Source organism: Danio rerio, chromosome 3, assembly GCF_052040795.2.
Source record: "Danio rerio strain M-AB ecotype USA chromosome 3, GRCz13ab, whole genome shotgun sequence".
Classification (NCBI taxonomy): Eukaryota; Metazoa; Chordata; class Actinopteri; order Cypriniformes; family Danionidae; genus Danio; species Danio rerio.
In genome coordinates, this window is record NC_141023.1 from 45,100,066 (window position 1) to 45,124,248 (window position 24,183).

General features: G+C 38.2%; 1 protein-coding gene across 2 annotated transcripts; it reads right to left on the reverse strand.

Moving 5' to 3' along the window:
* Window positions 1–5,063: 5,063 nt before the first annotated feature.
* On the reverse strand, window positions 5,064–22,888 carry il21r.1 (interleukin 21 receptor, tandem duplicate 1). 2 transcript variants are annotated; one of them, NM_001113510.2, is made up of 8 exons: window positions 22,734–22,888; window positions 21,750–21,873; window positions 20,750–20,858; window positions 20,438–20,634; window positions 17,749–17,894; window positions 17,398–17,654; window positions 13,093–13,183; window positions 5,067–6,288 (listed from the first exon to the last, which is right to left on the reverse strand). In NM_001113510.2, the coding sequence occupies exons 2-8, from the start codon at window positions 21,850–21,852 to the stop codon at window positions 5,620–5,622; spliced, it is 1,572 nt and encodes a 523-aa protein (NP_001106982.2). In that variant the 5' UTR covers window positions 21,853–21,873; window positions 22,734–22,888; the 3' UTR covers window positions 5,067–5,619. The 2 variants fall into 2 exon arrangements, with proteins under 2 accessions (XP_087098014.1, NP_001106982.2); XM_087241888.1 differs by lacking the exon at window positions 21,750–21,873 and having other exon boundaries at window positions 5,064–6,288; window positions 22,734–22,876.
* Window positions 22,889–24,183: the final 1,295 nt, after the last annotated feature.

The window sequence follows — 24,183 nt, forward strand, 5'->3', positions numbered from 1 at the left end:
CACTCAAAAGCGGAGGTTAAAGAGGAAGACCTCTGCTGCAGTGTCGGCTCCAGCCCCAGAGCGCCCTCCAGTGTCGGCTCCAGCCCCAGAGCGCCCTCCAGTGTCGGCTCCAGCCCCAGAGCGCCCTCCAGTGTCGGCTCCAGCCCCAGAGCGCCCTCCAGTGTCGGCTCCAGCCCCAGAGCGCCCTCCAGTGTCGGCTCCAGCCCCAGAGCGCCCTCCAGTGTCGGCTCCAGCCCCAGAGCGCCCTCCAGTGTCGGCTCCAGCCCCAGAGCGCCCTCCAGTGTCGGCTCCAGCCCCAGAGCGCCCTCCAGTGTCGGCTCCAGCCCCAGAGCGCCCTCCAGTGTCGGCTCCAGCCCCAGAGCGCCCTCCAGTGTCGGCTCCAGCCCCAGAGCGCCCTCCAGTGTCGGCTCCAGCCCCAGAGCGCCCTCCAGTGTCGGCTCCAGCCCCAGAGCGCAGCTCAGTGCCGGTCCCAGTCCGGCTCCTTGCCCTGCCGGCACCACCCAGACGTCTTGCCCTGCCGGCGTCAACCAGACGTCTAGCCCTGCCGGCACCAGCCCGGCTTCTTGCCCTGCCGGCATCAACCAGACGTCTTGCACAGCCGGCGCCTCCCAGACGTCTTGCCCTGCCGGCCCCAGCCCGGCTCCTTGCCCTGCCGGCACCACCCAGACGTCTTGCCCAGCCGGCTCCAGCCCGGCACCTTGCCCTGCCGGCACCTACCAGACGTCTTTCCCTGCCGGCACCTACCAGACGTCTTTCCCTGCCGGCACCTACCAGACGTCTAGCCCTGCCGGCCCCAGCCCGGCTCCTTGCCCTGCCGGTCCCAACCAGACGTCTTGCCCTGCCGGCCCCAGCCCGGCTCTTTTCCCTGCCGGCCCCAACCAGACGTCTTGCCCTGCCGGCGCACCCCAGACGTCTTGCCCAGCTGGCCCCAGCCCGGCTCCTTGCCCTGCCGGCTTCAGCCCAGCTCCTTTCCCTGCCGGCACCACCCAGACGTCAAGCCCTGCCGGCCCCAGCCCGGCTCCTTTCCCTGCCGGCACCACCCAGACGTCTTGCCCAGCCGGCTCCAGCCCGGCACCTTGCCCTGCCGGCACCTACCAAATGTCTTTCCCTGCCGGCACCTACCAGACGTCTTTCCCTGCCGGCACCTACCAGACGTCTTTCCCTGCCGGCACCTACCAGATGTCTAGCCCTGCCGGCCCCAGCCCGGCTCCTTGCCCTGCCGGTCCCAACCAGACGTCTTGCCCTGCCGGTCCCAACCAGACGTCTTGCCCTGCCGGCCCCAACCAGACGTCTTGCCCTGCCGGCGCACCCCAGACGTCTTGCCCAGCCGGTCCCAGCCCGGCTCCTAGCCCCTCCGGCTCCCCTCTGGTCTTCAGCCCCGCCGGCTCCCCTCTGGTCTTCAGCCCCGCCGGCTCCCCTCTGGTCTTCAGCCCCGCCGGCTCCCCTCTGGTCTTCAGCCCCGCCGGCTTTAGTTAAGTCGCCTCTAGACCAGCCGGCTCCCCACAGGCCTTCATCCCAGCCAGCTCCCTACAGGCCTCCTGCCTTGCTATCCCAGGCCGATCCTCCTTGGGTTGTCCCTCCTGCTCCACCTTGGAGCATGCCTCTGCCACCCTGGACTGATCCTCCGGCTCCACCCTGGTTCCCTGCCGGGGTCCCTGACCCATTGCACCTGTCCTGGACTGTCCCTCCTGATCCTCCCTGGTTTTGCCCTCCCATCCCTCCCTTGTTTGTCTTGTTGGGTCTGACTTGGCTCCCCTCCCTCCCCCCCTTCATGTCTTGCCTGTTCACCTCCCTGTCTTGTGTTTGTTGATGTTGCCTGTTTTGTTGTCTTGTGGTGTTTCTTGTCTGTCTTGTACCTTGTTGGATGTTCCCTTTAGGGACGCCAGGTGGCGTCCCTTTTGGGGGGGGGGTAGTGTCAGGGTTCTGCCACTCTGATCTTGTAAATTCTTGTTTTGGTGGCGGATCTCTGACACTACTCGTGTCTGGTCCTGTTTCTGTCTCTGTGTGCGCGCGCGCCGTCGTGGGTGTACGCAGAGTGTGCGCGCTCCTGCTTGACGCGGCCGCGTGCGCTCTGCGTCCCTCAGACGCGTGCGCTCTTGTACTCGTGTTTGTGTTTTCGTCTGTCAGCAGCATGGTGTTTCATTCCCAGCGTCTCAGTCTGGTTGGTTTCGGTTTTGGTCGGCGCTGGGATGAAGCATGCATGCTGCATATGTGAGCGCACGGTGAGTTTTCATTCATCGTGCTCGTGTCTTGCGTCTTTTGTCAAAGCACGTGGCTCGGTGTTTACATTGTGGTCACGTGCTTTTGTCGTGTGCTTCAGTGTTGTGTTATGTGAGCGCATGGCTTGTATTGTCTCTCTGTGTCATGCGCTCTCCCGTCTATTGTCTAGTCCCACCCTCCTTGTTAACCCATTATTAGTTTGTCATGTTCACCTGTGTGTCAATTTACTTTTTGCTTTATAATCCCCCTCATGTTTTCAGTCCTTTGCGAGTTCGTCATCATATGTTGTCGATGTTTACCTGTCTTGCTGTGTCCAGTCCTGCCTTGTCGTGCCTGCCCAGTCAAGTTTGTTTGTTTGATTTATTGTTTGTTGTAGAAGTGTTTTCCCCCTCGGGGTTGTTTATTTTGCCTTTTATTTTATTTTTTAATTAATAAATCCTACTTCACTCTGCGCTTGGGTCCTTGCTCCTTTTTCCCTTTACCGGATCGTGACACCTGTAGGCCTATACTGTTGTCTCCAATTAATATTTTAACTAATATTTTACAGCAACAAAAGTAACTATACTGGGAAATGTATTAATAAAAATAAAATGCAAAAGATCCCGAATTTATCACGTGAAAAAGATGATGCATGTGTTGTTGTATAGTCACTGGCCTCTGTCCATCATGGCCTCCTAACCCACCCCATATCATAATTGGCTTCATCACTCTGTCTCCTCTCCACCAATCAGCTGGTGTGCGGTCTGGCGCAAAATGGCTGCCGTCACGTCATCCATGTGGACGCTGCACACTGGTGGTGGATGAGGAGATCCCCCCATTGTGTGTAAAGCGCTTTGAGTGCCCAGAAAGGTGCCATATAAATGTGAGGAATTATTATTAGTCACGCATGTATGTTGCTTTTAGCAGAGAAAAAATGTATTACAGTACTTCTTAGTAACTTTGCCACATTTCTCAGAACAGAATTGAAACCTACAAAAGCCAGTCTCCTGCTCAGAATCCGAATCTAAGTCGTTGGCATCAGAATGACATGACTCAAATTATTTAGAAGCCATGTTGTCAATAACAGTGCACTCTGGAGGGCTGTTCTGGTGTAAACTATGGCAATTTTTGGGGGGGCTGTTTGTACTGTAATTAGTTGTCAGATCATGTCATTGTGACACAGAAAGGACAAAAACAGCACTGCACAGTATAAAGAACAAACAAAATAAATGTAAAAGGACAACCTCCTTTTAGAGCTTCATTAGAAAAAGTTGTAGACAGATTAAAAAAAAAAAGTCATCATGACAAAATATTATGACAACTTGTTCAGCCATTTTTCTTGTAAAGACTTAATCCATGAACAAATGATTAAATGTTGTGGGGAGTGAGACTATTCAGAAACCAAATACAGACACCAAAATGATACGTTCTGATCAACATGACATAAGCAATTGATAATGTAGGAAACAGCAGAGAATTGCTTATAATCATTTCCACGGATCTATAAAAGCATTTGCTTGTTCATAATGAGAAACTGATGTGCACAAGTGACACAATGATGATCTGAAGATTGAACAGGGAGTTTTTGAGAATTTTAATTCTGATCTGAGAAATGGACCAAAGTGACTGAGGAAAAACTGTAACAGAATTAATGTTTATTCATTAAATAAAATAACCACAACACCCTGGAAAAAACAAAACACTGGATTAACATTATGTATGAGTGCTACTTTTTAAAGAGAATAAAGCAGCTTTAGCGTAATGCAAAAAAGTAGTTTGCAGTTAAATATGGTAAGTATTTATATACACAGTTAAAGTCAAAATTATTAGCCCCCCTTTGAATTCTTTTTTTCTTTTTTAAATATTTCCCAAATTATGTTTAACCAAGCAAGGAAATTTTCACAGTATGTCAGATAATATTTTTTTTTTCTGGAGAAAGTCTTGTTTTTTATTTTTTTGTTTTTTGTTTTTCCGGCTAGAACAAAAGCAGTTATTAATTTTTTAAACACCATTAAATGTAAAGCATATGCTGGAGTAATTGGTGGTTCATTCCACTGTGGCGACCCTGTATAAATCAGGAATTAAGTTCAAGGATAGTGAGTGATATAGGCAGGTAACTAGACCTCACATCCTATTGATACAATAATATAAACAAACTTACATTTCCAATTTTTATGTAAAATGTTTGTTGGCAATTTTATAAAAGTAGCCAAGCAGCATCACTCCCTCAACACTGGACAACAACACTGCTCAAAAAGTCGGCTCATGTATTATCATCCTGATTTATATATACAGTTGAAGTCTGAATTATTTCCCGTTTATTTTTCGCCCCAATTTCTGTTTAACGGAGAGAAGACTTATTTTCAACACATTTCTAAACATAATAGTTTTAATAACTCATTTCTAATAGCTGATTTATTTTATCTTTGCCATGATGACAGTGAATAATATTTGACTAGATATTTTTCAAGATACTTCTACACAGCTTAAAGTGACATTTAAAGGCCTAAATAGGTGAACTAGGCAGGTTAGGGTAATAAGGCAAGTTATTGTATAAGGATGGTTTGTTCTGTAGACTATCAAAAACAAATCTAGCTTAAAGGGGCTAATAATTTTGACCTTAAAATGGTGTTTAAAAAATTAAAAACTGCTTTTATTCTAGTCGATATAAAACAACTAAGACTTTCTCCAGAAGAAAAAATATTATCAGACATACTGTGAAAATGTCCTTGCTCTGTTAAGCATCATTTGTGAAATATTAAAAAAAAAGAAAAAAAAAAAATCAAAGGGGGCTAATAATTCTGACTTCAACAGTATATCTCCACAATTGCCTTTTACCTGTAATTAGTTTTTACACTGAAACCTTATTTTACAGTTGTGATTTTATTTCTGATCATATTAATTTCATTTTCTCCTACATTGAGGTGTGAACAGAAATCATAGAATGTAGTTTAACAATTAGAAGTGAATGAAAGAGAAAGTGAAAGAACGTTTTAAAGTGCAAAACAGACTTGTAAAGGGAGGATTTGACGAGTTAGTTTCGATGCTGTTCATTACTGTTGCCACAAAAGTTCATGTTTAGGTCATTCAGAATCAACCATTACAATATATTACAGAAAAATCAAAGTAAAAAGCACAACAACAGCAACAAAAATGTACCAACAGAGAGACAAATAGCGATTATTTGTAGCACAGCCTCTGACTATAGGCCTATAGGACTGAAATTATGCAAATGAGATGCAGGCACACGCTGTCCTAATGTGCAATCAAACAAATTGAAACAAGCCCATTTTGCAGGGTTATGCCAGTTCAGTGTAAGGAGAATCATCTCACATGCAGTACCATGAGCAAAGTTATTCCAAACTGTGATCTTTAGTAGATGCTTCCTCCACGATGTAGTAATAGAAACTCCATGAGCAGCTAGTTTCCAGAGCTGTGGGCTTCGACTTGAACGGCTGTGAAAGCCACCCACTGTTTGACGTAATTTGAATGGGAGCCTTCCACGCCATCAAGCGATGCAGTCTCTATCTGCTCGTTCCCATCAAACGCTGACGGGCTCGAACACTCCGACTCCAGAAACCCACTGTCTATGGTGTCCAGATCCAACCCCATTTGTGGGTAACCATCATCGGACTGCTCATTAGAGCTGTAAGAGTCCAGCGAAACCTGCTCCATGTTCTCCAGATCGTGCTCTTGTAGATGCCAGTCAAAGTCTGAGCCCTGTAAGCTCCCGCTGGCGGCCCGTTGAAGAGGTTGGTCGATTTCAGGCGCTCTCTGATTGGCGTTAACGAAGCCATCGAGGCTCTGTCTACGGCTGTTTCCTGACCAGTCTCCCATGATGCCCTCCTGATCAGAAACCGTGACTGTGTCTATCGATATGTGCCCGCCGGAGTGTTCCTGGCTGCTGTTTTCCAGGAAGTAGAGTTTAGATGCGCTTTGACCCTCCTGACCGAAGTCCCTTTCACCGCTCTGGTTGTTAGCAGGCTCCTCAGGGCTCTGGTTCTGCTGCTTCTCACAAAGCACCTGCAGCAGGGTGCTTTTCTCCAGGACATCAAAGTTGTTGAAGGTCAGGACTGGTCCGACCCATTTCTGCAAATGAAACACAAGCAGAGGCTTAGTTTTGGCGCTTTGAGTAAGATGGCAGAGATCAACAGCACACCCAACCATGTTTCCACCTATTGAAGAGATAGTTCACTCAAAAATGAATATTATGTTATTAATTACTCTCCCTCGTGTAATTTCAAATCCTCTTTGTTAATCTTCGAAACATAAATTAAGATATTTTAGATGAAATCTGAGAACTTCACAGTTCTCCAGATGGCAACATTTTAAACAGTGGTTCAATTGGAATATTATTAAGCTACGACAAAGACTCTAGAATACACAAGACGTGTCACTCGTATAGTTTTGAATGGGGAAAAGTGTAACGGTTAATATGGCAAATAAAGCCCCGCCTACTAGTACAGGAGCCAATCATCGATCGCTATAGACTGATGTTTCTCCTGAGTAGAAGCTTGGACCAGATGTGTGCTTTTACAACAGTTTGGTGGTCAACAAACACACTGCAATCTTAGCGAATACTTGCTTCACAGACATAAGAAATATATCCACATAAGGCTTAAAGTGCGTACTTTTAAATTAAATGTTTTTTTGCAATCGTTTTGTAATCTGTATGAAATGAACACAAGGTACAGTCCGTTCTGTCAAACTCACATTGCATGAAAGCAACTACTCAAACGCCCACAAACTTTTACACGAAGAGTCGTAGTCATTTCTGGAGGCGATTCCACATCAAGAGCAAGTTGTGGATTACTTAAGATGACCAGCGCAATAGGGTATATGCCGAGCTAGTGTTTTTCCCATACTGATAAACTTCCGGTGACCTGTTATTGTGAACTTTTTTCCATTTTATACGGTTCCTTTTACAGCATCGATGTTGTAATGTCATTACAATACATTCAGTTAAATAAACTTTGGCATTCATTTAGTTGCTCAAGCGTAAAACGAGACAAAAAGCCATTTACTCGCACGCGCCAGTCAGAATTGGCAGGCTAGCACACATGGCGGGGGAAAATGTTATTTAAGGCAGTGCTTCTTGAACAATCTGAGACCCAATTTATATCGGATATCACTCAGCTAGTGGAGATAGCTGATTTTTAAAGAAAACAGACCATAAACGCGCCGGTTTTTGCATTGGCATACAGTTCGCCAGAAGCGCTTAACCCACGTTACTGACAAATTAAAAGTCCCATTAGCATGCTTCGGCATATACCCTATCAGGTGAAACATTATCCAGAGGATGATAATATGTAGATCGGTTATAAATGAGGTTGGTGTCGTGATCTCGTTTATTTCTAGTGTGCATGTGCATTAGCTTAGGCAACCTGTAAATATGCAGAATTTGTTTGCTACAAACGTTTAGAAATTAAACTTATAAGATGGTTGTTGTTTAATTTTATTGGTGATTCTGATTATGTAATGTAATCGTACGCCTGGCTAACAGTTTTGGCGAATTTGACGTTTCCCCGTTCAGACAGAATCCTCGAGCATACTGCCCGAGAGGCGTTTCAAAATAAAATGACTTGCTTTAAAAGGACTTTATTGAACAGTATAGTATAGTGTGCACGTTCATGTGTCCAGTATGCACTTCTTCTGTTTAAAACAAGGCACAGTGGTATTCGAGGTGTATGTCAGCAATGTTACCAAGTGTAACCAACATGAAAGTGCACCCTATACTGACACTAAGGAGAGTTTTTTTTTACTTATATGTGTGCACAAAAGTATTCTTGTAACTTGGTAATATTCAGATTAAACCACTGAAGCAGGCATATGGCCTGTTTTGAGGATATTGTTTGTTATTTTTCTGGACTAACAAGTCGAAATCATTGCTGTCAAAGGGTCAGAAAGTTTAGATTTTATCTAAAATATTTTTAATTAACTTTGAGTTCCAAAGATGAATGAAGGTCTCGGGGATTTGAAACGACATGAGGGTGAATAATTAATAAGTTTTAATTTTGGGTGAACTAAGCTTTTAAAACATAAGTTCACATTCAAATGAAATCAGAAAACTGTTTTATTACTTATTGAAATGGTTAGTGTGGAGGCAAGGTGGCTCAGTCGCATTTGGCATTTCTGTGTGGAGTGTGCATGTTCTCCCCGTGTTTGCGTGGGTTTCCACCGGTGCTCAGGTTTCCCCCACAGTCCAAAGACATGCGGTGTAAGTGAATTCATTTTCTTGTCGGCTTAGTCCCTTTATTAATCCGGGGTCGCCACAGCAGAATGAACCGCCAACTTATCCAGCAACTTTTTCCAGTCGCAACCCATATCTGGGAAACATTCACACACACATTCACACACACACTCATACCCTACGGACAATTTAGCCTACCCAATTCACCTATACCGCATGTCTTTGGACTGTGGGGGAAACTGGAGCACCCAGAGGAAACCCACGCGAATGCAGGGAGAACATGCAAACTCCACACAGAAACGTCAACTGAGCCAAGGTTTAAACCAGCGACCCAGTGACCTTGCTGTGAGGCAACAGCACTACCTACTGCCTCGCCGTAAGTGAATTGAGTTAACAAAAATTAGTGTGTGTGTGTGTGTGTGTGTGTGTGTGTGTGTGTGTGTGTGTGAGTGAATGAGTGTGTATGGGTGCGTCCCAGTACTGGGTTGCGGCTGGTAGGGCATAAGCTATGTAAAAATATATGCTGGAATAGTTGGCGGATCATTCCACTGTGGCAACCCTTGATTAAGCCGAAAGCTGAAATGGTCAGTCATTTTACTTATGTTCTTTTTATCAAAAAAAAAAGCTTATCTGGCACACACTCTGGGATGCAGTCTTTTGTAGTTAAAAATAACAATTTATATTTTTTAAAGACAATGACAGATCATTTCACCAGATAAGACCATTAAGCCTCTGCTGAGATTATTTGAGCACTTTAAGGCTGCAATAAAACTGCAGTTTGAGAGTCCAAACCACTGAGCACAACAGATGTGGTGAACAATCTTGGTTTTCCCTCTTTTTAAAAAACTAAAGAAAGAAAAAGCAAGCAACTAATATCTCAGGTCGCCAACCTGATTTCACCAAGAGTGACATGTTCCTAGATTAACATCTACTGTATGTTGATCCAGGAACAACATTTCAATCAGCCAATCAGAATTAAGGGATGTGTTTACAGTATTTGTTAAGTTTAGGCTAACGGTTGCACATGATTGTTATTCCCTCTGATTTTGGGAATAATTTATAGTTATGGTTGGGTTTGGGGGTAGGGAATAAATATGGATTACATTTCCAAACAAAAATGATCTTCCAGGATCAACATACGTGTTAATTTAGGATTGTGTCATACTTTGCAAAATAAGGACGTGCTATCTTAGGTCAGTGGTTCTCAACCACATTCCTGGAGAACTCCTTCATCTGTCACACCCATTTCAGGTCTTTCAGTGTCTGCTAATGAGCTGATGATCTGAATCAGTTGTGTTTGGTTAAGGAGACAAGGAAAATATGCAGAGCTGGTGGTCCTCCAGGAACATGGTTGTGAAACAGCTTAAGTGACAAGGGTGTGAAGAAATGATTACTAAATACTTTAACATGCGTTTTCAGTGATCTAATGACATGGTCGGTCAAGACACATTGCAGTTTCCACCTAAGAATTAACATTAGGTCAAATGCATACCTTATAGCCACTTGTGTTCAGATTTCACTGAGACCCTTTTCTCTTATTTCTTCATGCTCTACATCAGAGAAATGAACAAAGCTATCGTACATGACTTGAGGAAGCCGAGTAGACGAAAACAATGCCAACGAGAAATATGACTTTAACTCTAAACCAAGTCTTTCGGTACTGTTTGAATATCTCGTTTTGAACCACTTTCTCACAATATGTTCTCTAACAATCACATATTCGTCAGTAAACAAAGAGTAAGTGGTCTTTTGAAGGCATTTAGTGTTCACACTATCAAAACAATCTGATCTGACCTGAATGTCAGATGGAAACAAGGCCTCAACAACAGAAGGTTTTTTTTTTGTGTTTCGATTATGCTTGAGATAAAAATCGAACAACAGTGTCTAGTGGCTTAACACTTCTAATTAAATGCATTGCATCCTTTCTGAGTTAAAGAAAAAACACACACACTGATCTCAGACTTTACATCTTTAAGCTGTATGACATTCTAAACCACTAAATGAACCTGATGAACTGCTGCGATTAAAATCATTACTTCTTTACACACAGAAAAAATAACATCCCTCCTTATCACAATCATCCTGGCCTTTTAAATGTCTCAATTAAAAGAAGAAGAAAAAAATCATTCACTGAAACCCTTTTCACTTTTATGAACAGCTCACATGCAATTACACACAAATCAAGATGAATTGCAAAGCAACAATTTGCAGGTGTTGGTGAGCACACAATAAAAACTAAAACTGAGAACACTTCAAAGATTAGTTCAGCCCAAAAAAAAAAAAAAAAAAAAAAAAAAAACATTGTGTCGTTCCAAGCCCCCAAGACATTCATTCACCTTCAGAACACATTATTTTATATGAAGATATTTTATATGAAATCCAGGCTCTTTCATTCTTCATCAAAATATTGTCAAAGCTTCAGTGATTCAACTGTAAACATACGAAGCTCCAGGAACAATTTTGTGCCCCAAAATAGCTGTGAAAACATCTTTGTTTGCCTATATCTTTCCTCCCATGTCAGGTCAGGGTGTGCAGTTACTATGAGTAATTTGACTTGCCATTACAGTCAGCAGTGCTAACCACAAGGATTGCTTTAGCCCATAATAAACATGCACCCTAACCTGACGCTGAGTACATGGCCCATTTTTACAGATTTTGGATGCACAATTATTTTTGGGTTCTTTGTTTGATTACAGTTGAACCACTGAAGGCACATGTAAGTGTTTTGACAAAGTTTTTGGATCCTTTTCTGGACTTTGAACATCTCAGACTGTTGTTGACTAAGGTGGATCAGAGAGGTCTTCATCCAAAATATTTCGATTCATGTTTTGAAGATAATCAAAATTCTTAGTAGATTGTAATGACATGAGGGTGAGTAATCCATAGCAGAAATTTCATTTTTGTGTCAACTAATCCATTGAAACGAGACACCTCCGGCGAGTAGGGTACAAAACGACAGAATAACAAAATATTCATCATCATATTTGCCCAGTTCTTTATTGTATTACACATTTACTAGTTATGTTATAGTTATATTTTATGTTTAAACATGCGAATTTTGCAATCATAAAGTACAATGTTTAAAATAAAGTCCAATGTTAATTCTAGTTTCATTATTTTGACATTTTAGACTCAAATGTTTTTACCTGGGGGATTTTATAAATCCTTTTAATCGCTCTGTAATTCAAAGAAATACTGTGAACAGCCAGAAAAAAAAAAAAAAAAAAAAAAATATATATATATATATATATATATATATATATATATATATATATATATATATATATATATATATATATATATATATATATATATAATCAGGCAAAAATCCATGAAGAAATTCTTCTATAAAAACCTTCAAAATATAGATATGGATAAAATGGTGAAGTTTGGCGCAGGTAAGTGCTACTAATGTAGCTTTATGGCAAAGACAAATTAATAAATTAATAAATAAATCTATAATACGTGTGCGTGTGTGGTGGGATGGGATATTTTCATCACTTAAATTGAAAAAAAAACATCAACAGCTTCACAACAAAACCTTCAAAAATTCCAAACCTTGTTTTTGCCTGCAGTGTTTCACCTTAAAAAGGTAAAAACTTAAATGTTCATTTCATTAATAACAAGTCATTTAAAAACAAACAAACAAAAAAATCCCCTATTTAGGTATATAGCAAATTTTCATATCAGGTCAGGGTGTGCAGTTACTACGAGTAATTTGACTTTATGCCATTACAGTCAGCAGTGCTAACTGCAAGGATTGCTGTAGCCCATAGTAAACATGCACCCATAACCTGACGCTGAAGACATTGGCCAAAATTTTTTTTTTTTTTTTTTTTGATGCACAAGTGTTCTTGGGTTCTCTGTATGATTACAGTTGAACCACTGAAGTCACATACAAATGTTTTGACAAAATTTTGAATCCTTTTCTGGACTTAAAGTTTCACTGAAAAAGGTAAAAACTGAAATGTATTTAAACATTAATAACCAGTAATTTAAAAACAAACAAACAAAAAAAATCCCCTATTTAACGCATAAAGTTAATAAAAAAAATAAAGGGGTTGAATTCACACCCAAAAAAAAAAAAAAAAAAGCAGTGCAATGAAGCACGTTACTGCCCCCTTCTGGAATAAATCTACCTTTACAGTCTGATAAAAGAAAACGCCGGGATTTCATCAGCAAATGGTGGTTTCTGATAACGTGAAAACAACACTGCCACATTTCTGTGCCTAGATTTCAGATAATTCCTCATAAACATTGCGACTATTAATATCCATTAGTTGCTACTAGGGACAAAAATAAACATCTCCTTTTTTAAATCTGTGTTTTGCCAAGCTCTAATCACATGGTAGTATTTTCAGCTTCACATTACGCTATAGTGGAATATTCAGTAAAATCCCCTTTAGTTAAAAACAACCATTTATAACTACCCACCTTATCGGAGTTTGAGTTTGAACACATAGTACTTTCCATTGCAGGGGAAAACTGTCACTTTCAGTTTTCACATTAAAACGCGCTCTCAAGCAAATGTTAAGTGAGCCCTCCTGTTCCTTTGAAGCCCCTACAGACTGACTCATTCGACAAATGTCACATTACCCGTTTATGAGCGAGCTGAAGCAAGTTGCAGATGTGAAAGTCCCCTTATTGCACTCACAGAGACTTCTGCTTATGACTGAGAGAAGAAAAATGAAAATAAGACATACCTTAAAGTCTCCTTGATACGTGTGATAGAGGGGTGTGAAGTACTCTTGCGGGCTTGGGATGTGTTGAAAAGTCAGCTTCTTGATGCCCCCTCTGCAAAAGGGAAATTTGTTTGTATATAATACAACTATATATATATATATATATATATATATATATATATATATATATATATATATATATATATATATATATATATATATATATATATATATATATATATTATTATTATTATTATTATTATTATTATTATTATTACATAAAAAATTGTTTACAACATATTTCAAAAACACAAAAAAACACCAAGAAATGCAGAGTAATAGAATGTGAAATACAACACATTAAGGTAAACTTTTTATAGCCTGAAATAGAGATTGATGTATTATCTGAAAATGGAGGTTTTGGTTTTGTTAGGATATGACAATACTTGGCTGAGATACAACCCAGCAGCCACCAGATGTCACACAGATGTAAAATTGACGTTGGACTCCCACGTCAGACTAATTTTGAATTTGGGTTGTCCCTATATGAAAATTGGGTTGACTTCATTTTTTGGTCAGACTCCAACATCAAGATGGACATCATGTTATGACATTGAGATGATGCTGGATTTTTCTTAGTATATGACACAACCTAAATTTAACCAAAGATCAATGTCTCCTGATGTTACACTGAATAGACGTCACACCATGGTGTTTGAGTGATGAACCGCCAACTTATCCAGCATATGTTTTTTTTGCAGCAGATACCCTTCCAGCTGCAACCCATCACTGGGAAACACCCATACACTCTCATTTACACACATACACTACGGACAATTTTAGCTTACCCAAATCGCCTGTACCATAAGTCTTTGTACTGCGGGTAGAACATGCAAACTCCACACAGAAATGCCAACTGACCCAGCCAAGGCTTAAACCAGCGACCTTCTTGCTGTGAGGCGACAGCACTACCTACTGCACCACGCGTCGCCTGGATGTCATATCATGACGTTAAAATGATGTTGGAGTTTAGTTAAGTAATTACACAACATAAAACTAACCAAAGATAAACGTCTACTGATGTTAGACTTTTACATTGGATGGATGCCATATCATGACATTAAAATAATATTGTATTTAAGTTAGGTAGTTTGGCGACGTAAAACCAACCAAAGATGAACATCTACTGATTTACGTCTTAACTAAGATCAACATTACATGACGTATGATGATGAAAATCTGCAATCTGATGGTTAAAAATTTTGTTTAAATATTGAGTAAATCGTATTTAAATTGGTCAAATTAAGTTCTTAGCAACGCATGTTAATAGTCAAAAATTAAGTTTTTGATATATTTATGGCAGGAAAGTTACAAAATGTCTATATGTAAAATAATCTTTACTTAATCTAATAAAAATACAATGTTTTTTTTGTCTATTCCTACAATATTGCTGTGCAAACATTTGTGGTTTGTATCCCAATTAAAAAGACCAAACTTTTTGTTTCTCTTGTAAAACACTGCAGTACACTTGAAAGATTACTTTTGCTGCTTGTTCAAACTATTTATTTAAAATGAGTTGAAACAACACAATTCTGAATATTTTTGGGGGACAACTTAAGAGTTGTATGTTCAATCCACTTAAATTTGTAAAAATGCTTAAATTGGCTTAATTTGTGATGGGGCACAATTTGTGTGGAACCATTTTTTACAGTGTAATCTTCATTTTAGTTACAAATTATTGGGGAATTTTTATAAATATACACAAATTTTTTATATTGTTGCTGCTTGTTCCAACTACTTATCTAAAATGAGCTGAAACAACACAATTATTGAAATTTTTTTGGGGACAACTCAATTGTTTTATGATCAATCCACTTAAATTTGTTAACTTAATTGATTTGTGTTGGGACAACAAGCATAATTTGTGTGGAACCCTGCATTTATATGTGTGTGTGTGTGTGTGTGTGTGTGTGTGTGTGTGTGTGTGTGTGTGTGTGTGTGTGTGTGTGTGTGTATGTATGTATATATATATATATATATATATATATATATATATATATATATATATATATATATATATATATATATATATATATATATATATAATTTTATTTTATTTTTTATTTATTTACTTGTTATTTTTTTTTGCACAAGTAGGTTGTTATTGTAACTGTTACTCAAAACAGAGAACCAAATGCTTCATGCACTTGCAAGAGTCTGACTTCCTCCAGTTTTTGACCTACATGAAAATAGACCATCTGCAAAAACATCTCTCGCTGTTTCTGCTGTTGTGGTTTTCATGTACGTGGGCGGTGAGAAAAGAGCTATTCATATACGGTAAATGTCGTCATATCAAATTACTGGAAAATAGCACTATCAACATAAAAGATCATGCTTGGCGCCTTATTAAGCCCGCCACTGGCATGTGGGATATCAGGCAAACTTCTGAGCACATTATCTTTCAGATTTTTTAAGAATGAATGAGCTGATCTTGATCACTTCCAAAGGTTATTATAGGCCTCAGAGACATCAGAGACATATGACTTGCCGATGATAAACTTGCGTGAGTCAGAAATGAAGAAACGGTCATAATGAGAAAGGTTAAAGTTTGCTTCACTTCTGCATATCCCACAAATAATGACTTTTGTGCAAGTTTGAACAAAAGGCTTACAAAGCGAGACGTAACATGTCTTGTACTAACATTTTGCAAGCGGCAAAAGTATTTAAGATATCCAAAAATTTACAGTAATTCACTATTTTCTCTCCCTGAACCGTTATGTGTTTCTTTATTCTGTTCAACACACACAAAAATTATATTTTGAAGAAAGCTGAAAACCTGTAACCATCAACGTCTATAGTGGAAATAACAAATATGGAAGTCAGGTTTTCAGCTTTCTTTAAAACACCTTTTTTTGTGTGTGTGTTCAACAGAATAAAGAAACTCATAAAGGGTCAGGGAGAGAAAATAGTGAATGAATTTTAATGACAAGTAAAAAGCGATTACTTCAGAAAAGGGAGTAAATCCATTGCCTTAAAGGTGACAAGTTGATTTTGCATGAATGAGTCAAGTCTGTTGTGTTACGTTCACTTAACTTAATTTATTTAATTCCGCACAGTTCATCTACTAAATGATTTAAGTCAATGGGTTTACTCAGTTCTTTAAAGTCAAGTCAACTAATATTTTTTTACAGTGTAAAAGTTAAATAAATGATGACCGAATTGATAGTTTTGGGTTTTAAATCTCTTTAAATAATATATAACTTTCTTTTATCAAGCTATTTCACCTCAAACATTTTTCACTTTTTATTTGGCATTATTCTGTGTACTTAAAACGTCACTAAAGTCACTAGAGTCACTAAAGAAAAATCATAGATAGTGAAAATCATCATATTAAATGATACAATCTCAAGAGTATTTGGGTTTTTCTTTTTTTATGGTGGAAGCAAATGTAGATTTGTTTGATGATTACATTGTCATACAACCATCTTGAGGTTCAGTTCAGTTCTTAATTTTGATCATTAGGTGAACTATCCTTTTAAATAATATATACTATCCATATGTTAAGCTAATTCGACCCCAAACGAATGCTCAAGAGTATTTAAGTTTTTCTTGTTTTTCCCTCTTTCTTTTTTATGGCAGCAACAAATGAAGATGTGTTTGATGATTACATTGTATTTTATTACATTGAATTGTATACTTTACGTTGTATAACTGGACTGACATAGTTTCAATTACTATGTTAAGTTACTTTGACTTTCCCAGAGATGGGTTGTGGCTGGAAGGGTATCCGCTGTGTAAAAACGGGCTGGATAAGTTGGCGGTTCATTCTGCTGTGGCGACTCCTGATTAATAAAAGGACTAAGCCGAAAAGCAAATGAAATGAAGCTGCTTTGACATAATCTACACTGTAAGAGCACTATTTAAATGAAGATAAATTTAATTGAATACATTGCCATACAAGCAACCTTGAGATTTAAAACAGTTCAGAATTTTCATTTTTGGGTGAACTATCCCTTTAAATAATGTATAAGATCCCTTTTAATTTGCATTTTGTATTTTATTTGTGAGCTATTCAGGTATTATTCTGTGTAATTAAAATATCTGAGATCTCGAAAGAAAATAGATAAATTATGAAAACCATCATGCTAGATTACATTTACTTTTTTGTAATGGCAGCAGCACAGAACATGTCAGACCTGATTATAATGTTATACAAGCATCTCAAGCTTCGGTTCAGTATGTGATGTCAGAAATGTCATTTTTGTGTGAACTAACCCTTTAAGAATGTCATATCAATGAAATGAAATAAAGTCAAATGGCACTCACAGTTTCCCACTGAACACAAGCAGCAGCGCCAAAATAATCGCAATAGGAATCGCCAACAGAACGAAATAGTACTGTTCTGGAGACTGTGGAGATTCGACCCCCCATTCAACACTGTCACTCCATTCGCTCCACATAGAGGGGAACCACTCTGGATTCACAGCAACCTGAACATCTGCAACATGTTGCAGTCCTGGTTGCAGTTTTTCACTGAGGATCACCATTGATTGCTGGTTCTGCTGCAGGGTGTAAATGTTCTCCTTTCGGGGAATAAAAAAATACAAATAAGCATTGGATGTTTTGGATACATTGGAAAAAAAAGTGTTAACTGCATTTAAAAAAAATATGATCTACCTTCTCTGGGGAGCTTTTAGATAGTACTCTTACTCTGTAGATCAACTTTTCGTACAGAACGTTATCTGTATAAGCCACATCCCAAGTGAGGTTAAAACCACCGTCAATGTTCCTAATTGTGAGGTTGAATGGTTGCTTTGGTTTAGCTGTAAAAAATTAAAAGAAAAGCACTGTTAGTGGATGCCATCAAACATGCATTAAGTAAATGAGACCTGAAGAAATCTGAAATAGCAATGAAACTTTGACCTAAGAAAGGTTTTGATGCTAGATTACATACATACATACATACATACATACATACATACATACATACATACATACATACATACATACATACATACATACATACATACATAGTATACACATATATAAGATCCTGCACTGTTTCCTTTACAAATCAGTGAAGTACATTTTTTGATCTTGTTACTCAAGATATTCTTCGTCAACTGAACCTCAAGATGCTCATTTTCATATCGTAAGGGAAAATATGATCATCAGGTCTTACACATCCTTAAAAGCCAAATTATTAATCATTTAAAATGATATAAGATTAATATATAAGATTTGTCACTAATGATGTCTGACTTTCTCTAAATTATGTCTAATATCTCTAAAACAAACAAAAATAAATAAATTGCTAGATTTGGATCATTTGGACAACAACAGCTTGATAAAAGCGCTATTTAGCCATAAAAGTTCATCATTGTAGCTTACAGGGATTGTTCACACAAAACTGAAAATACTGATATTAGTCACTTGTCACAGACCTGCTTGTTTTTTTCCCTGCTAAACCAAAAGTAATTTTGAAGAATGTTAAAAACCTGTAACTATTGACTTCCATAGCTTTTGCTTTTCCTGCTGTGATTACAGATGTCTAACATTCTTTAAAATATATTCTTTCGTGTTCAACTGAAAAAAAAGAATCTCTTAAATGTTTGAAACCACTTGAGTGTGAGTAGATTTTCATTTAGGGTCTTAAAATGTACCTCATAGTAGCTTGCAGAAAAAAAAATACTCTGGGACATACCCTTTTAAAAGGGATTAACATTGTTTAGATATAACACACAAATCAGGAGTAGTAACTTGTAAATAACTTTAAGGCACTAAACAATTTTTCTCTGCCCAGCAGGCACAGGACATTAACATGACGTCATGTTGACGTTATACCCCAATGTCATAGGGATTTTGAATTTTGTTTGGAAATGTAAATCGGGTTGACATCAGAACTCAACATTAGGCCAACGTCAATGTCCAACAACAAACCTAAAAGTCAACCAAATGCCTAATGATGTTACAGCTTTTGTCGTGTGGATCACTATGAGGTCCATCAGACATTTGATTTTGGTTGCCATACCTGACAAATAAATGTCGGTATTTGACGTCGATATGATGTTGGTTTAAGATGTTGGCTTGACATTGCATTTTGGTTACTGTCCAACACAACCTAAAAATCAACCAAATATCAACGTCAATTCACAACGTTAATGGACGTCAAAATAATGTAGTCCTTGGACGCTGGCTAGACATTGAATTTTGGTCACCTGATATCATATCCTAAATCTAACCTATTATTAGCATTTTATAAAGATTTGTGTGCCTGCTGGACTGTTTATAGTCCGACTTTCAAAAAATGTTAAATCAAGAAGCATTTTATAGAATTTTGAAGTTGTGTGCTTTTCCTTACACTCAAATTACAATGAGTTGAAGGAACACACTTGTTGAGTTTTTATGAAAAAAAAAAAAAACTGTTTATATGAAAATTGAATTGTTTTATGTTTAATCCACTTAAATTTGTATGTAAATTGTTGAAAATAAGTTAACTTAATTCCTTTGTGTTGACCTAACACAAATCAGTTGTGTTGAACCCAGCTTTTCTTTTCAGTGTACAAAAAGTAAAATCTTAGTTTTGGATTAGAATAATATGCTATTACTTGCCCATTGACAGATTATTTAGCTTTTTTTTTTTTTTTTTTTAAAGAGAAACCTAATATTTCTAAAAACAGAGCATTTTACATGTCTAGATCAGAGATGCCTAAACTAGGGCCTGCAGGCCAAAGTTAGCCCATTTTAACTTTTGATTTTGCCCCTACTCCTATCTGAGAAGAGAGTGAGAATGATGGGCATGGCTAAGGTATTTTACAGCGATTATCGTTTCTAATTTAATGTAACATTTACATTTGTTTGTTTTTGTTGAGCTACAAAAAAAGCTAACTGAAATGAAATGCTGTAACATAACCAGATTTTAAAAAAATATAAATACTGACACTCATCAGATACAGGCCAATGCAGCTTGACTAGTATAACTGCCTTCTGTTATAAATTAGATTGTTTTGTTTTACTGTACTAACTTAATTTTATAATTAAAAATATATATATAGTATATTAGTTTATATAAATCAATGAGTTATTTTTATATCTATAAAATAAATAAATTAGGAAATTACCCATGGCAACTTGTGTAATTTCAAATCACCAAATGTAATACAGTTTGGTATATTTAAAAGGATTCAAATCAATTCAAATTTGGTTTTTGGCATTTCATAAGAAGAGGTTTGGGCACCCCTGGTCTAGATTATGCATTTCTAGATATTTGGACTACCAAAAAATGCAAGAAAAGCATATTTTGCAGCAAACTATTCTACCATTTCGTCTCAAAATGTGTGGCGTTAAAGTAGAGTAAGGAACGTACTAGATTTGTATAAAACGATATTTTTAGAGTATCTCTGAGTTGGGATCTCCATATCGCCTTCTTTGTCCATTTGTGTTACAGTGATGAAGCAGTTGGTATCGAAAGACATGATCGACTCCAGTTCATAGGGCTCCATAGTGCACCAGGACTGTGGTGATCTGATGCTGCAGCTTCCATTGACAGTTGAAAACTCATCCCTGCAAGATGCGCATACATCGATCAATACATGCAATCTACACAAAGGTTTCAGCAACAAGATTCACACAGTGTGCAACACTCAAAGTAAGAAGCGGATGTTCTAGATTTGTGTACCTGCAACTGGCCACAACATCACATGAAGCTGTTCCTGTCAAGTCAGAAGCAGAGCAGTTGAGCGCTGAGATGAAGTCTGTGGTGCAGTTCACACTGCATGCAGCATCATCTGCAAAGAGGAAATGTGGTCAGTCGAGCTACAGAGAAACAGAAGCGTTTCTTCTCAATGCGGCACCTGTATAGGTCAAAGCTCACGTATGTTGTTGATTTTATTTAGAGAGGAGCTTGTTTGGAAATGCTTGAAAGAAAAAGTTGACTCAACTCAAAATTGTAAGGCAACTTGCAGCAGAGCTTTTTTTTTAAGTTGACTCAAAAATGATTCAAAAATGTCCTGAAAATGTCTACCGTCAAATTTTAAGTTGAGTCTACTCTTCTTTTTTTTACAGTGTTTAGTTGAAGTCAGAATTATTAGCCCCGTTTATTTATTTTTTCTCAATTTCTGTTTAACGGAGAGAAGATTTTTTCAACACATTTCTAATCATAATAGTTTTAATAACTCATCTCTAATAACTGATTTATTTTATCTTTACCATGATGACAGTAAATAATATATGACTAGACATTTTCAAGACACTTCTATACAGCTTAAAGTGACATTTAAAGGCTTAACTAGGTTAATTATGTTACCTGGGCAGGTTAGGGTAATTAGGCAAGTTATTGTGTGAAGATGGTTTGTTCTGTAGACAATCAAAAAATATATAGCTTAAAGGGGCTAATAATTTTGTCCTTAAAATGGTGTTTAAAAAAATTAAAAACTGCTTTTATTCTAGCTGAAATAAAACAAATAAGACTTTCTCCAGAAGAAAAAAATATTATCAGACATGCTGTGAAAATTTCCTTACTCTGTTAAAAATCATTTGAGAAATATGTAAAAAAGAAAAACAAATTCAAAGGGGGCTAATAATTCTGACAAACTGTATATGTGATTATTATTAGAGGTTATTAGGATTATGCTTTGATTTTTTAGAAACCAAATGTGCTGCAATAGATGTAGACTTACAGCACTGTAGAAGTCCACAAACAACAAGCAAGAATGTGGCTCGCCATGAAGCCATCATGGAGGAAGAGGGAAAGAAACTGTGGTCAGCCCTGCTCAAATGCATTGTACAGAGGCCACATGCACACTGCAAGGAAAGTAAACACGTAATTTTAAAGCATTGGTTTGGTTCAAATAAGTGTGTCGGGTTTTATCATGTATAAATTAATAAGTCTAAATAATATTTTCAAATTAAATTTAATTCTATATTATGAGTAATTTAATACATCAACTTAACTCAAAAACAACATAAATACCCCCAAAAAATAATAATAATTAATTTACTCATTTTCCTTGAGCTTAGTCCCTTTATTCATCTGGGGTTGCCACAGTGGAATGAACCGCCAACTCATCAATCATATGTTTTACACAGCGGATGACTTTCCAGCTGCAACCCATCACTGGGAAACACCCATACACACTCATGCAAACACATACACTACGGACAATTTAGTTTATTTATTCACCTAACGCATGTCTTTGGATTGTGGGTAAAGCGGAGCACCCGGAGGAAATCCACATGAACAGGGAGAACATTCAAACTCCACACAGAAATGCCAACTGACCAGCGAACTTCTTGCTGTTATGCGACAGTCCTAACCACTGAGCCACAGTGTCACCATTAAATAATAATACATATGCAAGCTACATATACAGCCTAAACTAATATAAATATACAGATGTGGACAAAATCGTTGGGACCCTTTCATTAAAAAAAAAAAAAAAAAGCAACAGCGCTGAAATACCTTAAAAAAGTAATGAATAATCAAAAACGACTACAAAATATGCCTTTAAATTGTGGTTCAACTGAAGCGTTAATGAAGACAAACTGAAACTGCTCTGGACAAAAACAGTACCAGCATCTGTACATTCATACATACGCATACATTTTTGATTATTTTAGCTTAAAGTATCTTTTAAAATAAACAGAGAAGTCTTAAATCTTACCTTAATAATATTCCCATTGAACCAATTTACAAGAATGAATATCCAAAATGATCCAGTTTATAATCAAATAGCAGTTGTGCATAGCATGGTGACATTTACACTGTGTCAATCTGCCCATCTACACGCACAGTCAGAGAGCTTGTGAAGAAAGACTGAGTGGATGTGGTTGTGGTAAAGCAGGCGCATACTAGGCTCCGCCTCCATGAGACCAACTAAGGACTTTCCTGTTGTGTAGACGTGACTCTTCGGGGGCTTGATAAAAGAAAAATGCAGCGTCAAGATGTTCACATTTCAGATTACTGTAACATAGAAATGATGACCTGGCATGAAATTGAAACTATAAATAAAGTCAGTGATGATGTTTGTGATTTTATAATGCTGAAATAAACAAACTATTACAAAAATATTAGCCCTCCTGTGATTTTCCCTTTCTTTTTCATATATTTCCTAAATTATGTTTAACAGCGGAAGACAATTTCACAGTATTTCCCATTATATTCTTTCTTCTGGAGAAAGAGTTGTGTTTTATTTGGCTAGAATGAAAGATGCTTTAATTTTTGAACCATTTTTGGTCAATATTATTAGCCCCCTTAAGCAATGTTATATTTTTTGATTGTCTACAGAAGGGGTTCCCGAACTTTTCAGCCCACGACCCCTAAAATAACAATGTTAGTGACTTGTGACCCCCAAAATCCTCTTAGGTGGTTATAAATATGCAAGCGTTGCACATACAACAATAGGAACTACAAAACATTAGCATATTGACAACAGAAACAAGTCTATTCTTGGTTTAATTTTGGAGACTGCTATAATCAGAGATCATCCTCAATGTTCAGTTGTGGTCTGTATTAATATTTAATGTATTTGACTGCCATAAAGGTGTCAGAGAGTTTACCCTGGTGCTATAATATCAATTTGCTGCAGCTGACGCTATTGCTGAGTTGTTAATCTAACGTAAACACACTAATCTTGTGAAAAAAAGTAATTTAAGGGCTGACGGATTTTCATTTGCATGTTGTTGCTTTTTTCTACTATTTTATCTTCTGTGGGTTATGGATAAAATAAAGTGATTCTTATAGTTTAAGAAAACTGTTTGACTTTTGGAAATCACCAAGCGACCCGGTCAATGTCCCGCAACCCTCCAGAGCGTCCCGACCCCCACTTTGCGAACCAGTTGGCTGCGTCCGAAACCGCCTACTACTCATTAGGTACTGCATTTGAATTTAAACTTACTACTCAGCCGTTAGAAAAGTATGTTCTATAAAGTATGAATGTGAAAAGTACGAATGGAAGTCGGACGTACTACACCTGCCATTTTGTCATGGTCATGTGACCTACCTGCGTCATTTGCACTGCTTCACTTCCATTCATAAATTGGCTTGCGGGGCATCATAGGATAGAGCAGCGTGCATGGAATGCGCACTTCAGAATCTCGCTGGAAGTTATAAGT